Here is a 15,641-nt window from a genome sequence, read left to right as displayed (position 1 = left end):
TTTTTTCTAGGTGGGGAATGGAATTAAGCGTGTAGCATTGAATTTTAGGAAAGCTGCCAGACTGGTACAGAGATGTCAGCCATTTCAAACAATTTCCAGCTAGTCTCACCTGGCACCAGACTTGACCATTTTGTACAGGTAGTTCTACTAAATGTGCCAAGTTCAAGACACTAAGGTCGAGTGGGAGAAAAAAATCTAAACATGCAGTTACAAAAATGTCTTTTCCAAGTGTAAACCTTCAACTTAACACCAAAGACAAACCACAAAGAATCAGACGGTAAAGAAAACATGGAAATATACTGCCTTGGTTACTGTTTGTAATAAGAATTTAAATAATTTACTTACTTCTTCAGATCAAAAATGGTAATTCTGTTTCCAACAGGACTTATGACAGAGTTTCCATCTTTAGAAAAATTCAGATTTCCATGACGAAACACTGTCCCCAGCAGGTTAGAAAACTAAAACAAAGAAATCACAATGAAGTTAAGTGAGAAACTGTGATTCTGTAACTCTTCGAGTACTGTTGCAGTTTGACAAACTATGAAACGTCACTGGCACAGCGGCCTAATTTTTTCTCATACAACATCTAGCTTAACATAAACGTGCATAAATTACATCTGCTACAAACAAAATACTTTATTAGAAGGAGCAGGCATAAAGACTTGCCAAACAAAAGTACCAAGGGGTGCAAAATAAAAACCATTAAGTATGTAGTAGATAAATAAGGGAACTGCATGTAACAGCTGCGAGAAAGAAGCATCAGAACTCTGCAACTGCATTCGGTAAAGAATACTACATCATTCCTCACCTCTACTTGTAAGCAATGCACTACAGATATGTTCAATTATTAAATGACTGAATTATCGTTTAAATGTTTTATCGGGGTGGTGACAACAAATCAGATGCAGCTTCCCTTCCAGGCATGCTTATGGGGAAAACAACACAAACAGTACATAGTTATGTGACTGCAAACGTCATAACCAACATTATGTACTAAAAACAATATTTAAAAGCTTCATTAAAACAGCTTAATCTGGTTAAACCAATCAAAACAAGCAGCAGCCAAAAATCTAATCAAGAGGAAATAACTTAATAATATAATAACGTGTGCAGCTGAAGAAGTTTAAGAGCAGAAAACATATTAAGAGAAGTTTTGAAATAGGTTTAGAGAAATGTCAGTTAACATCAGTTCACCCATTTATGTCAGCCATTGACTCATACCACTCAGCTGTACAGATTTTCGCAGAATGTCCAGATTTTTGCCTCATATTTTTGGTATGTTCCTCCTAAAATATGTACTTTTCTGGCAAATAGCTGAGGATTTAAGTCATGACAAAAATTTGAGTTTAAGACTCCACATCCTTCAGAAAAATCATGCTAATGCAAAGGCTATTCTATCAACGTTCTAAGTTTGTAAGAGCAATATTTTTTTTTCAATAGTACTTCTTTATTATTTTTCACCTTAGTCATACAAACATTTGACAGAGAAAAACACAGGTAATTTCCAAACAAGTCTTCTAACAACATTCTTACAACATATATACATTATTTACATGAATGCTTCCATCTTTAGCATAAAGTACATATAAAGATTTTTATCTGCAAAGATAATATCTTGTAATACTATGGTTCCTAATAGGGTTGAGTTTGATACTATATATAACAAGGGAGTTTTCTAGATTCAGTGAATTAAGCCAAAATAATATTGAATATTTGTTCCCAAATTTTCAGATTATTTAGATGTTTGCTGTGATTATTGATAACATATTTGTGGGCTAATATATGTTTTATCGTAAGAGCAATATTTAAAATCTGTCCCTATTTGTCCTCCCATCATTTTAGGCTTTGTCCAGATTTTTTGCTCTAAGAAGTTGAGAGATATGGCCATTGCTAGTCTACAGAAATAGGAAATTCAAGACCATGTCTGTGGAGTCAGAGTTACATATAATGTCCAGTCCTGGTCATGCTGTTATTTCATCATGGATCCGAGATATTAATTTCCATATTTCCCTGGTTAAAGGTAGAATTGGTAGTAAAGCCTCATACTCAAAATTATACAAAACGAGAGCAGCAAACAGTGATGTAAGATCTAATAACCATTTTTGGGGACGCTATATGGAGTACACATGTGATAGACTTAAACATTTAAATGATGGCCCTAGATTTATTTTTAAAAATTCGAATTATTTAAAATGCTACCTGTGCTGTAAGGAACAGAATGCCACAAGAAAAATAGATGGTAGAAAGGGTACAAGACCTTGTTTTAATTACATTTTTTGTAAATATTTAGCAAAAGATGATGTTTTAGACATCCTACAAATATTCGATAAATAATATTTTTTTAAACTGATTTCCTGTAGTCAAATCTCAATAAATAAATAAAAGTCCGACTGGATAGAAGCCCATTTTCAGTGGAGACCAGAGGAAAAAAGATCAAAATTATTGCAAAACATTTCAAGAACAGTAATTTTACAATCTTCTAAAATAAACATTTGTAATTTACATAATTATAACAAATTAGACCCAATATAAAAACATTGGTTAAGAATTGATACAAATTGCAATATGAAGTGAGTGGAAAAATAGGTATATTTTTATACTTATAGGTAATATGGTATATTTCAAAAGAAAGTCAGAGAAAAGAATTAAGTAGCAGTAAAGAGGTAAGTGAAGAAGGAAGAGTAAGGCGGTATAAGGAATGAAAAGGTATTTGTTCATATTTAGAGATACAGATTATACTGGTTATGGGCAAGAACAGAGCCAGATTTTAGCTAAGAAACCTTTCAGAGTGGTTTTGAAAGATGGGATGCTGGATATAGACTTGATGGATGCAGGTAAAGAGTTCCAGGCCTTACCAATTTTGTACAAGTATAGACAATGCCCAGCAGATTTGCAATGTTTATAGAAAAGACAGGAGTTTTTGGTCACTGGATCACAATGACCAACTGGTAACATAGTTGTACTGAATGTTTTTTAGTGCTGGACAGGTAGACGGATGCTGGATAATTTTGTAGGTGGTAAGTTATGTATATGTTAGATGATGTGGCAATTCTAATCAATTTAGGCTTTTGACTGCTATACAGTAGTGGGTTCTGAAAGGGGTATGTGCTGCAAATTTAGCAACTTTGTTATAGCATTGTTCAAGTTTCAATTTTTGTGAAGCCTGATGGTTAGTAAGGATGGGAGCACCAAAAAAAAAGAGTGGAATGAGATAAGTAGTGGCAAGTGTCGTTTAAGTTGCATCGGTGAGAACGTTTTTGGCTCTGTAAAGCAGCCCTAGTTTTTGATGAGTTTTTCTTATGCAATTTTGTATATGCAGGTCGGATGTAAGATTATCCTTCACCATCACCCCAAACAGTTTGCTATGAGAAGTGACATTAATGGTTGTAATATCAAGAGAGAGGACTTTAAATTTATTTTTTTTTGTGAAAGAGGGATTTAGAGAAAAAAACAGTAGTAGTTTGATCTTTTTTGGGTTGAGCATGACTTGTTAGTTGCGAAGCCATGTTTCAAATTTTGGTAAAGCTTCCTGAGTAATTTTTTGGAAGTGTACTGCGTTGTCAGATGTCCAAATGAGAGTGGAATCATCTGCATATTGTATTAGGGTGGCCTGTTGTGTGAAAGTATAGAAAGTGTTGGTGAAATTGTTAAAGAGAAGGGGACTAAAAACAGAGCCTTGTGGTACACCAGTGGTGACTGAGAGGTAAAAAGAGTGCGTAGAATGCCATTTTACTGACTGATACTTGTTGGACAGGTAGCTTTTGAACCGCAGAAAGGTGGGCTGAGAGATGCCTAGTGAAGATATTTGAAGAAGTTTGCTGGAACAAACTGTGTCGAAGGCTTTAGATAAGTCTAGAAATAAGGAAGAGACTAGTTTGTCATTATCTCTAGCTTTATTGACAGTATCTGCATAGGTAAAAAAGGGCAATGCTAGTACTATAGGAAGGACGGAAGCCATGTTGTGTAGGGGATAGGAGTTCTTCCTGCAAGAGATGGTCTAGCAATTGTTTTTGAATGCCTTTTTCAAGTTTTTTTTTTTCAAGTATTTTGGTAAGGGGAGATAAGATTACTATAGGTCTAAAGTTAATTATGTCTGTTGAAATTCCTCCTTTGTGCAAAAGGATAATGTGGGACTTTTTTTCCAGAGAGAGGAAACGTGGGATTCCTGAACTGACCTATTTATAAGGACTGAGACAGGATAAGCAATGCTATTGGCTGCTATTTTTAGGTACTCAAATGAAAGGTCATCAGCTGAAGAAGAGCACAGTTTAAGTTTAGGAGTAGTTCTATATAGGATGTGGACATAGGTTTGAAGGTGAAAGTGGATGTGGTGATATGTGGCTGTTGGCTAAGGTTGGGATTAGATGTTGAGGAATCCTTGGTTAGACATGCTACACTATCTATAAAATAAGAGTTGAACTGTTTTGCTGTTTTGAGTGGTGAGTTATCGGCATCTGCAACAAGTGATGCATCTAATATAGTCTGTTTACCTAGGTGTGAGAAATGTCTAGCTTTATAAGTAGGACAAAGTAATAGGAAGCGCAAGGATAGAATTTGTGAGAATTATTCAGAAATCCACAGTCACATAAGAAACAACACACTTTTTAAACATATACAGAAAGGAGATAAACATATATTTAAATGTTATAATTTAGAAAAGATAGAGAAAATTTTAAGAGGTGGCAATAAAGTTTAAGAACTAAAAACTGTGAATACAAATGGATTTGTACACTGAGGTTGGATTATGTACCTTGTTTAAATGAGATATGCAACTTGAAACACTTTTTGAAAACCAGGATATTAAAACAGTGAATTGAATAGTTTGTTACTTTAAGAGTTTCTTAGATATTTGAATGTATAGTGAGATTAAGTAATTGGCTGGATAATGAATGTTAACTGGTTGGGTAACAGATTATTTTATACAGATTCCATCTTGTGGTAGTGTGTTCAATAAATTATATTTTTTGTGGTACCTTTGAGCTACTGAACTTTTTTCTTTCATGTTTGGAACATTCCTTACATTATGTTCAGATTTTCCCATTACAGAGCTGCCCTTTTAGTATGTTTGACATCTTTTGGACAGTCATCAGGGGTGGTTTCATGTTTTTTGCTTTGTAGCCCTATACCCAGCACACACACTCAGCAAAGCACTGAGGAGGGACATGGAACACACAGACAGTGGAGGACATCCCCCAAATTCCCCCAAGGGGAATATCTTCCAAGCACCTCTGTCCCTCCCTGAAGCAAGAGGGGTGGTTTCTGTAGTCTCCACCAAGGAAATCACAAAACCTCTGTGCTCCCTGAAGTATGTGCAACTCTCACCACCACCTGGGAGAGGCAAGTTAGATACACATCTTCACTACTGCACCTTCTTGCTTAGGTCCACCAGTGACAAGGCCACTAATCGAACACCTGTTTTCTGGGATGCATTCAGTGCTCTCTATCTCTCTCTGTGCTATGTAGACAGGTTATTACAAAAATAATGAAATAATACAACAATGTGCGTCAAACATTTAGCTAACAAAAAAGGATAAGTAAACTAAATGTGGCATGATGTGTGAGCTATTCTACATTTAAAGCAAGAAAGTTAAATGAACACTGGCACTAAAGAGAAACAAAAAGCTTAAACAGCTTTCAGATAAGAAATGTAAACTTAAAAAAAAAAAATATGCAAAGATTTTGAAGTATTTCCAGTATTACAAGAGAACCCAACATTTATCAATATTTACAAATGAATCTGTTAATAAGCAACATACTGTTCCATAGATGTAACACATCTAGGAAGTCCTATATCCTATCCAGTGTTTGATGGTGACAGGTTCTGGATGGAGGAAATACTGCAAATTTAAGGACCAGGTAAAACAAGACAAAATAGTGTATTTTTTACCTTCAGGTTTTTAGGGGCAGTAGTACAAAAAAGAATATACCTATACATATGCATACATATCTATATACATAAGTTCATAAGTGTGCACTAGGCTAATGGCCCTGGTGCCTTTATAAACCTAGCCCATAGGATTACCCTAGAATCGTGCCATCTGACCTTAGTTCCCAGTGCCTCTGTCAAGTAGATCCACTGGAGTGATCCCCGGGGTGAATTTTCTATTTCCCATCCACTCATCAATATTTCTCTTGAAGAGGGCCAGTGAGGTGCTCTGTTTGACATGTATGGGAAGTCTATTCCATAGCACGGGCAGTCTCTGGGTTATGAACCTGTTCGTCCAGCACGTTCTGTTGATTGTGGTAATGAGGTTGAGGTCTCTGGAGTGTGTGGTGCAGAGGGATTGGGATTTCTTTAGATGTAGCATTTCTAACAGAGCTGGGTCAGACATGGCTTTGTAAATCAAACAAACAGAGATTGCCTCTAAGTAGGCAATATGAGACAGAGAATAGTTGGAGTTTGTTTGAGTCTGTCCATGTTGGACAAGCGTTTAAGTTCTAGGATCCTCTTTGTGAAGTACTTTTGCGGCCTCTCCAGTTGTTGCACATGTCTAGTGAGGTACATGCCAAATGGGGGATTGTACTCGATTTGCCTAATAATGGAAGAGTAGAGGGAGACAATGACCTCTTTCTTCCTGGATGCAATACCCTTAGTAATGAGATGTGCCACATAGAAGGACTTTCTGACCACAGTGGCAATGTGGTGGTCTAGTGGACTACCATCGATGTGGTAAATTCATGGGAAATGTTTTTTCCCCAAAGGGGATGACAACACAATTTTATATATATATATATATATATATATATGTATATATATATATATATATATATATATATATATATGTATATATATATATATATATATATATGTGTATATATATATATATATATATATATATATATATATATGTATATATATATATATATATATATACATACATATATATATACATATACACACACACGTGGTTGAAAGTTTATTTTGTCAAATGGAAAAAAGCAGGTATGTGTGATCAAAAAAAAAAAAAAATCAGCTGAGCGCACATACCAGCTTTTTCTTTGTGAGACTTCAGTAAAGCACGGATTGGGGAGTTTGCCCATTCCCCACTGTAGTAAGATCTCAGAGCTGGTATATATATATAATTTAGTAGGCATTATGGGGGAGGGGGTCAAGCATTTGTGCTCAATGAGTTTAGGTTCAATATTTTTTTTTTCAACAAAGTGACATATAACCACACATTACATCTGTTTAGTATACTGTGGCCCAAAAAATGAGTGAGTAAAGGAAAACAGGACAACAGTGTTGAGAAGGAAAACTCAATGCAAAGATCAAGGACCTAAAATATGCATAGTAAACAATATATATTATACTAACAGAAATGGTAAAGATGAAATGCTAAGAGAGGCAGAATTAAGAAAGTAAAAAAAAATGGGTGAAAATGATAAGAACAAACAGGCATGGATTTAACAAATGCCCTTAAATAATTTAAACTGGTACACAAGAGAAAGATCAGGAATGTGACTGGTAGATGAAACTAAAATAGGACTATTTTTGCAAGTCATGAGAATATTGAAATATTTCAAAGGAAACTAGCTGCTTACAGAGTGAAAGGCAGATCAGATGTTATGTGGAAAAGATAACTGTGACAACTTGCTTCATAGGAAAAGAGTTGAGGACAGAAAATGAGATTAAATTTAAATACAGGATTTTAGTGGCAGACATTAAAGATGTAACAGAACAAAGGGAGACAGTGGTAGAACTGTATGCGCTACTAAGCAGGAAGTAAACAATGGTGTACTGGGAAAATGGCCAGGTTTACAGTAATTTAAATGAAGTATGGGTGCTGTTTGTTAACTGTGAATTAACACAAAAGAAAGGGAACTATAAGCACCAGAAAGATGAAACAAATATATAAGCAAACTGATTTGAGTACATAAGAACAGGAAAGAAAAAAAATAGGTTCATAGGTGGCTACTGACCCAAAGGTCTTTATAAGCCTAGCTATGTGTACCCAATATAACACTAGAGAAAGCCAATATAAAAGGATCTTGCCTAAATTTCAAATCTTAGTTAGCAGGAGAGTCATAGGTGAAATCCCGGGCAAGAATTTCCATTTTCCCATCCAGTCTACGCTTAAACAGGGTCATAGAGGGGCTCTGTTTGATGTGAACTGGTAGCCTATTTAAGAAGGGCGGCAAGCTCTGAGAGATGTACCCATCTCTCTAGCAGGTCCTATTTATGCCGCAGGCCAGGTTAATATCCCTGGAGTGGGTGACCCTTGTTCCATTTGACTTGCGGATGTGCAGCATTTCCACTAGGTTTGGATTAGAGATTGCTCTGCACGGCAGTCTCCTCTAACTAGTCTGTACGCTACTGTACGTACAGTGACAGTGACTGTGACTTCAGTCTGTCAATGTATGATATATGTAGGAGTCTCAATTTTCTTGGTCAGAAATCTCGGAGGTCTTTCAAGTTGCTGCAGGTGCCTGGCAAGGAGCATTGTATTCTATTATTGGCCTGATGAAGGTCAAGTATTGGGGAGTTAGGACTTCTTTCACTCTTGAGGCAATACCTTTGCTAATGAGGTGTGCAATGCAGAATGCCTTCCTTACCACAGTAGACACATTGTGGTCAAAGTTTAAGCTACAGTCAACTTGCATTCCCAAGACTCTCACTACTGACTTGTTACATAAGGTATTATTTATAGGATAGTCTGCAGAGATACTGTTTTTTACCTCAGGGGATGATGATGCATTTTTTTGCATTGAGTTTGAGGACATGGCTTTGGCACCAATCATTGCTTTGTGTACGTCCCTCTCGAAGTATACTGACATTGTTTGGGGATTCAGTGATTGCACCTAATTTGCAGCTGTCTGCAGACTTAGTCAGCCACAGCCCCTCTGTTTTGGCCTGAACTTTCGAAAAGTATATTCCAAACAATAGGGGGCCCAGCCCTGACAACTGTGGAAGTCCACTGTTGTCAGGTCTGCTGGTTAAGGTAAAGTCCCCAACTCTGACAGAGTGGGATCTGTTGATCAGCCAGTTAACAAACCACCTGACAACATAAGGGCTGACATTTAACTGGGAGAGTTTATCAATGATGCCTGAATGTGGGATTATGTTGAAGGCCTTTGCTAAGTCAAGGTAGGTTGTATGCATATATAGGCCTTTATCTACAGCTCTGGTGACATTTCTGAAGAAGTCCACTAGGTTTAATAGGCATGACCTGCCTTTGATAAAACAAAACTGTGTCGGATCAAGGATTTGGAGATCACCTATACCCTTATTTATAAGGTCCATGCTGATTCGTTCAAAGGCCTTGCATATAAGGCTAGTTAAGCTTATGGGTCTGTAGTTCCCAGGGTCTGTTGCTGTACGTCCTTTATGAAGGGGGATGAAGGTTGCAGTTTTCCATTCAGTAGGGACAAAACCCATACTCAGACTGTAGTTGAGCCGAGTACCTAATGGAGTTGCTAACTATTGTTTTAGACCATTTAAAATGCAACCTGGGATGCCATCTGGTCCCATAGAGGCTGTGTTTTTGGCCTTAGAGCATTAATGACTTGTTCTTTGGAGATGCAAGGTGATGTAGAGGGAATGCTTTGTGGAATGTTATGAGGTGACAGGGGTGAAATTCTTGCCAGACCTGTCAGCTAATAGGTTAGCTATTTTTGCAGGATCAGTGTGTGTGATGCCACCCACAGCTAGTTCAGCACATGTCTGGGTCATGCCTTTTAGGTTATGGATATAGCTAAAGAATGCCTTATAGTTATTCTTAGCTACAGTTGCTAATTTTTTTTTTAATTGCGCTTGGAGGATTTTACAAGTTGTCTTACTTGTTTGTTCAAGCAGAGGAGGGTGTTCTAGTGGTGGGACTTCTCTTTTTTATTCTTAAACAGCAACTTCTTCCTCTTGTTGTATAACTTATTAATGTTAGATGTCCACCAGAGAGGTTTGCTTTTTCTTCAGGATCTTATTTTGATCCTATCATGTACAGCTATGTCAATACATTTAAATGTCTGTACAGTGCATTTGTGTATACCTTAGTATAGTTGTCAATGCCATCTGTGGGAACAAGAGCTTGGAAGTTATTTATGCCATCCCTTAGGCGGGTATAATTAGCTTTGGTGAAAATTTTTTGCTTGATTTCACCTAAGAGGGGTTCAGGTGTTGTAGCTACTTCAAATGTGACTGATTTGTTATCAAGATTTAACCAGTGAGGGTCCTATACTTGTGGCTGTGCAACATTCATCCATGTTGATGAGGAACAGGTCAAGAATATTTGAGCCCCTTGTGGGGTTGCATTCTATTTGTTCCAGGGCATCAGTGTTAGTGTTAAAGTCGAGGAACCTTTGTGCAAGCATGTTGACACTTGTGTAAATTTGTCAGTCAATGGAGGGATAGTTAAATCACCCCTGACTAGAATGTTTGGTTGTAAGTTTACTGATTCAAGTAGGTCCAAATAAGCAGTGTGGGTATCTTGGTTCACTGAAGGATGACTGTAGCCAAGGATGACTTGAAAGAGGGGGTCCTGCCCACAGTTAGTTGAACATGGAGCAACTCCATGGAGTCTTCCCGCCTAACCAGTCTAGAGGAGTATTTATCTTTGATAAAGATAGATATTTTTCCTCATTTGGTTATCACATGACCATTTCGCGGCCTGGAAGTATGGAAGGCACTGTAGCCTTGCAAAGCCAGGGTACTCTCTGCAGCCTTGAACCAAGTTTCTGTGACTGCACAGACATCAATATCCTCCAGGGAGAGAAGTGCTTCCAGAGAGTGCAGTTTCTGATTTAAACTCAGTGTGTTTAGTAGCATAACTCAATTCATTTGTGAGTGGTATTTTCACAATGGACATTTTGCTCTTGAGACCTTGCCTAAAAAAGGCTCTATGGGAGAAGTAAGTATATTAGCCAGTAACCGAAATCCTAGAGGTGGCAGGTGAAGACCATCTCTGTCAAAGCAGCATGGTCTACCAATCATGTCAGCTGACAGGAACTGAATCCCCTTAGAATGACACCAGGAACTAAGTCAATAATTTTTTGTTTATTTTGTGGTATCATCCTAGGTGAGGGTAGAATGCTGCTCAAGGCTAGGGAAATACCTGCCTGGGACACACATTCAGGTAGCTCAGTTATGTCTCTCTTCAGATACTCCAGTGAGGTATGTCTCAAGTCATTCACACCAATATAGTCATAACTACTTTTTTTTAAGAGACTTGAGACCATGTGTGATCTGATGGATCCTGGCACCCGACAGACAGCCGACCATAACCTTCTCCTTGTCCAGTCTGCTGACTAGGCCATCTGTGTGTCTCACAATGGAGTCACCTATGAGTGAAATATTTGGTTTTGATGTGCTTTGCTTTAGGGGCTTATTTGGTAAGACACTGATGCTTGTATTTTTGTGTGTATTGAGTGCTGTAGAAACTGTATTAGGTGTAGCATGTTTGTGTTTGGAAGGTCTATGGTGTTTAGGTAGATTTTTGGTGAGTACCTCCGAATATGATGGTTTATGTGCTGAGTGCATGGTTTGCGTAGGAGGTATAGTATGTGGGCTGACAACCTATTCAGTGTGCAAGAGAGCAATGCTTCCAGATTCTTAGTGTAGATGCATCTCTCACAAAAATGCATCAATGCAAAAATGACACTGAAAGGAAAGAATTGGAGGCTACATTTATGTTAAGAGATTATTACGTATGTGACTTTCTTTTATGTGAATTCTGAAAGTCATATAAGAAAACAAACTCAAAAAGAAAAAATACTTTGCAATAAAGTCACTAAATAAATTATCTTCTAACTATACAAGATAACTCTAAAGTCAAACCTCCCCACCCTGTACATGACAAGAGAAGTCATCTTGTCTGCTAAAGGTACTGCCCAGGGAGGTATAGCATTCCTGGAGGCATTCTTCAGATGATGAGAGACAGTCTACTGACCAACCTCATTTCTGACACACTAACTCCAAATTTAGAGTCCTCAGGAGGAGACACTGGGGAATCCTCCATCATTCAGTTCCGTACCTGGGGTGGAAACTCCATAGGGGTGTCTAGATGCTTCCACTTGAATCTTTTCATCAGAGCACTTGGTGATGAGACGTCCAAGATGGAGTAAGGGGAATCAGTACCAGATCACTTAAGTCTATCTCGATGTTTTCTACCCCTTTGGTGACAAAATGAAAGGTCAAAATATGCATAAATATTGTTGACTGAAGTCAAGGCCAAACCTAAAACAGGGTCCCTGAGGGCATTTATCAATGCAATCCATTGCTAGCGTCAATTCTGTCTGTTTGATTATAAACACCAAAGGCCTTAGAGAAGTCAAAACCAGTGGGATGGACAAAATCAATACCAAACATGTTGATATTAATATATCAACTTCACCCCTTGGCTCAGAATAAGAGAGTGACACCAAGAACTGCTTCAAAACCAAGGGCTTAAACACTGACATAGTTGACACTAACAATGGCTCAGCAACAACATCGGGGCTAAATGACTCATGGCACTCAGTTGGGCCCTAATGACCTGCAGCACCAAAACAGAGGATGTTGGACACAGGCACTAAGGAAAACATCAGTGCTGAGACCAGAGGAGGATCAGCACCAAAGGTTAGCCATGGTAAATATTACTGTCGATTGCAACCCCTTCCTGATGCATTATTCCAGGTCCTCCTCAAATCTGGTGTTGTCAGGAGTGGTGATGCACTGCAATTGGCATCCTCCTAATCATTCAAATCAGCTATGGGAGACTCTTGGGGGGGGGGGGTCAAAATGCTGCTCCTGGCATGCTACCTTCCTATGCACCTTAGGTGCAGATGAATCAAAAGATGATAAAAACCTTTTCTTCAAAGCTGATGTGGTCTGGAGAGCTGTTGAAGATCTTTAATCATTTTGTCCTCTGTGAGCTCAGCAACAGAAAAATATGGAGTGAAGACGAGGCTGGCATCGACATGAGATGCAATACAGAGGGCACAGCACAGCAGAGAAAAGTGTTAATGCAGAATAGACACCGGTATCTATACTAGCGCTGTACTGACATGACTCCAGAGAAGGTCCCATCTGTTGAAATGACAGGTTTTGATGCTGATACCAAGAACACAGGAACCAATTTCGGTCCTGATGCACCACAGCTGAGGGTTTTGACATCCAAACAGTTGGGACATTGTTGATACAACTGTCAATATTGGTAAACAGGCTACAAATATCATGCTTGACAACAAATTCTCAGTAGCTGGCAGGGACTGTTGCACTGACATCAGTAATGTACCCACTGATGCTAATTGTTTCACAGTCTTTACTAAAAATATGGGTACCAGAGAGCAAAGTTTTGGTGTCCTGGTCCACTGAATAAAGGGGCCAAGTGATTCTCTATCCCTAAGCAACGATCTGGAAGGGGAACAGAGGCCAGAAAATTTATGTTGGGCTCTGTAAACGGCCTCCATAACTTTCATGTAGTTGAAGTCAAACAGGACAGGTGTAAGGACCTGCCTTGGTTTCAATGGCCTCTACATTAAGAAATCAATTATTGCTTAAGTCTCACTGTCCAGCACCAATTTAAAGTAAAGCAGTATGCAGTACAGAGACACTGTCCAGCATCAAGTTCTTGTGCAGCTCAAAGAAGCAGTTGTTACTGCATTATCCAAAAGGGGATGATACACCATTGGTGGATTTAATGAATGTGGATGAGGCAACAGTGCAGTTTCACGGTCATAAGAAAAAGAAAAGTATAGTTGTGTACACTTACCATAAATGTAGATGTTCGAGTGTATTCACTGTTGCAGTTCTAATCAATGGGTTATCCGGCTCCCGGTAGCCCTCGATCGGCCAGAATAACAAAGGTAAGTAAATATGACATTGGCTGTCGTAAGTTGTAAAGGATGTCAGGACATCCGATACAAAAGGAGGCAGCGGACGTCACTTCCTCAGTCTTTCTTGCCATAACAGTCAGGAGCCCCAGAAAATAAGGCTTAAACCAAAAGTAACTTGGCAAAGAAAACCAGATTCAGCCTGTACCTTAGGAAAGGAGAGGACCAAAAATGGGGGAAGGAGGGAGGGAAACCAGGACTGCAACAGTGAATACACTCGAACATCTACATTTATGGTAAGTGTACACAACTGTATTATGTTCATCGTGTTTCGCTGTTGCAGTCATAACCAATGGGTTGATTACCAAAGCCCAGAGAAAAGGGAGGAGGTACCAACAGAATCAAGGACTGGAGAGAATGCCATGCAGAACAGCAGTGGCAAACCCTGCCCTTGCTCTAGAAAACAAAGGCAAATTATAATGCTTTGTAAAAGTGTGAACAGAAGACCACGTGGCTGCCTCTAAAATGTCTTTAGTAGGGACACCCCTTAAAAAGGTTGCAGAAGTGGAAGCTGCTCTTGTGGAGTGGGTCCTAACCCCTTGAGGAGGAATCTTGCCATGAAAGCAATAACAAAAAGTAATACAATGTGCAATCCACTTAGAAATGGTTTTCTTAGAGATAGCTTTGCCCTGAGCTCCAGGGGCAAAACTGACCAACAACTGTGCTGATTTCCGAAGGTCCTTAGTCCTGTCCAGGTAAAACCTGAGCTGTCTGTGTCAAGATAATGTAGGATCCTTTCACCTCTATTTGAGGATAAAGAAAGAAAGTAGGAAGGTGTATGGACTGATTAAGAGTCAGGCTAGAAACCACCTTAGGCATAAAAGAGGGATTGGTTCTCAGAGAGACACGATCTGCATGGAAAATAAGAAAAGGCTCCGCAGCCATCAAAGCTTGCAGCTCCGAAACTCTCCTTGCTGAAGTTACAGCCAAGAGGAAGGCAGTCTTCCAAGAGAGAAACTTAAAATCTGCAGTGGCAGCTGGCTCAAAAGGAGGAAGAGTGAGTTTCTGTAGAACAAAATTAAAATTCCCAGGCTGGAGTAGGTGCCCTTCTGGAAGGTTTTAAATTCCAAGCACCTTTGAGAAACATTTTCATCAGGGGATGAGAGAAAATGGGTTGCTCAAAAGAACAATGAGCAGAAATGGCTAAAGCATGGATCCTGACAGAGGAAAAAGAAAGACCACCCTGAACCAAATCAGCCAAGTATTCCAGGATCAGAGGAAGAGTAGGCTGAGAAGAAAATTCCCCTCTAGCTTGCATCCAATGAGAGAACCTTTCCCATTTGCCAGCGTGGGACTTCCTAGTGCTAGGCCTCCTGGCCTCCCGAGGTACGTTAACCACCTGCTGGGAAAGGGAAGAAGAAATGGATTGATTCATACAATGAGCCATGCTGCCAAATGGAGAGACTGAAGATAAGGATGTAGAATGTTTCCCCCTCCCTGAACCAAAAGATCTGGTTTCAGAGGAAAACGCCAAGGAGGAAATTGGGAGAGACTGTGAAGCAGTTGAACTAATGCTGTCTGGGCCAGTCTGAATAGTCCTTGGTCTTTCTTCCCTGATCTTCAATAATACTCTGGGAAGAGGAGGGAAGGCATAAACTGACTGAAGCGTCCAAGGGAAGGACAGAGCATCCATTCTCCAAGCCTTGCTGTGATGCTGTCTGGTGCAAAAAGGTGGTAGAAAGTGGTTGTCTGGGGGGAAGAGAAAAGATCCACCTGAGGAGTGCCCCAACGTTGAATGATGCTGTAAAAGACTGCTCTGTTCAGTTGCCACTCGTGAGGATCCAGGGTCTGTCTGCTCAACTGGTCTGTCAAAACATTGAGTCTCTCTGGAAGAAATT

The 15,641-nt window shown here is 39.1% G+C and overlaps 1 protein-coding gene across 1 annotated transcript in view; it reads right to left on the bottom strand.

The window, feature by feature from the left end:
• LOC122802737 (periodic tryptophan protein 2 homolog) overlaps window positions 1-15,641 on the bottom strand; it is a 723,301-nt gene that overhangs the window by 650,082 nt on the left and 57,578 nt on the right. The window contains exon 2 of the mRNA XM_044072502.1: window positions 346-458. Within this exon, the coding sequence (XP_043928437.1) occupies window positions 346-458 (113 nt within the window). The remainder of the gene's footprint in view (window positions 1-345; window positions 459-15,641) is intronic.

This window comes from Protopterus annectens, chromosome 5.part0 (assembly GCF_019279795.1).
Source record: "Protopterus annectens isolate FY-2018-M chromosome 5.part0, PAN1.0, whole genome shotgun sequence".
Taxonomy (NCBI): domain Eukaryota; kingdom Metazoa; phylum Chordata; order Ceratodontiformes; family Protopteridae; genus Protopterus; species Protopterus annectens.
Note: the sequence above shows the minus strand (reverse complement) of the source record. Positions and strands in the feature narration are given on the sequence as shown.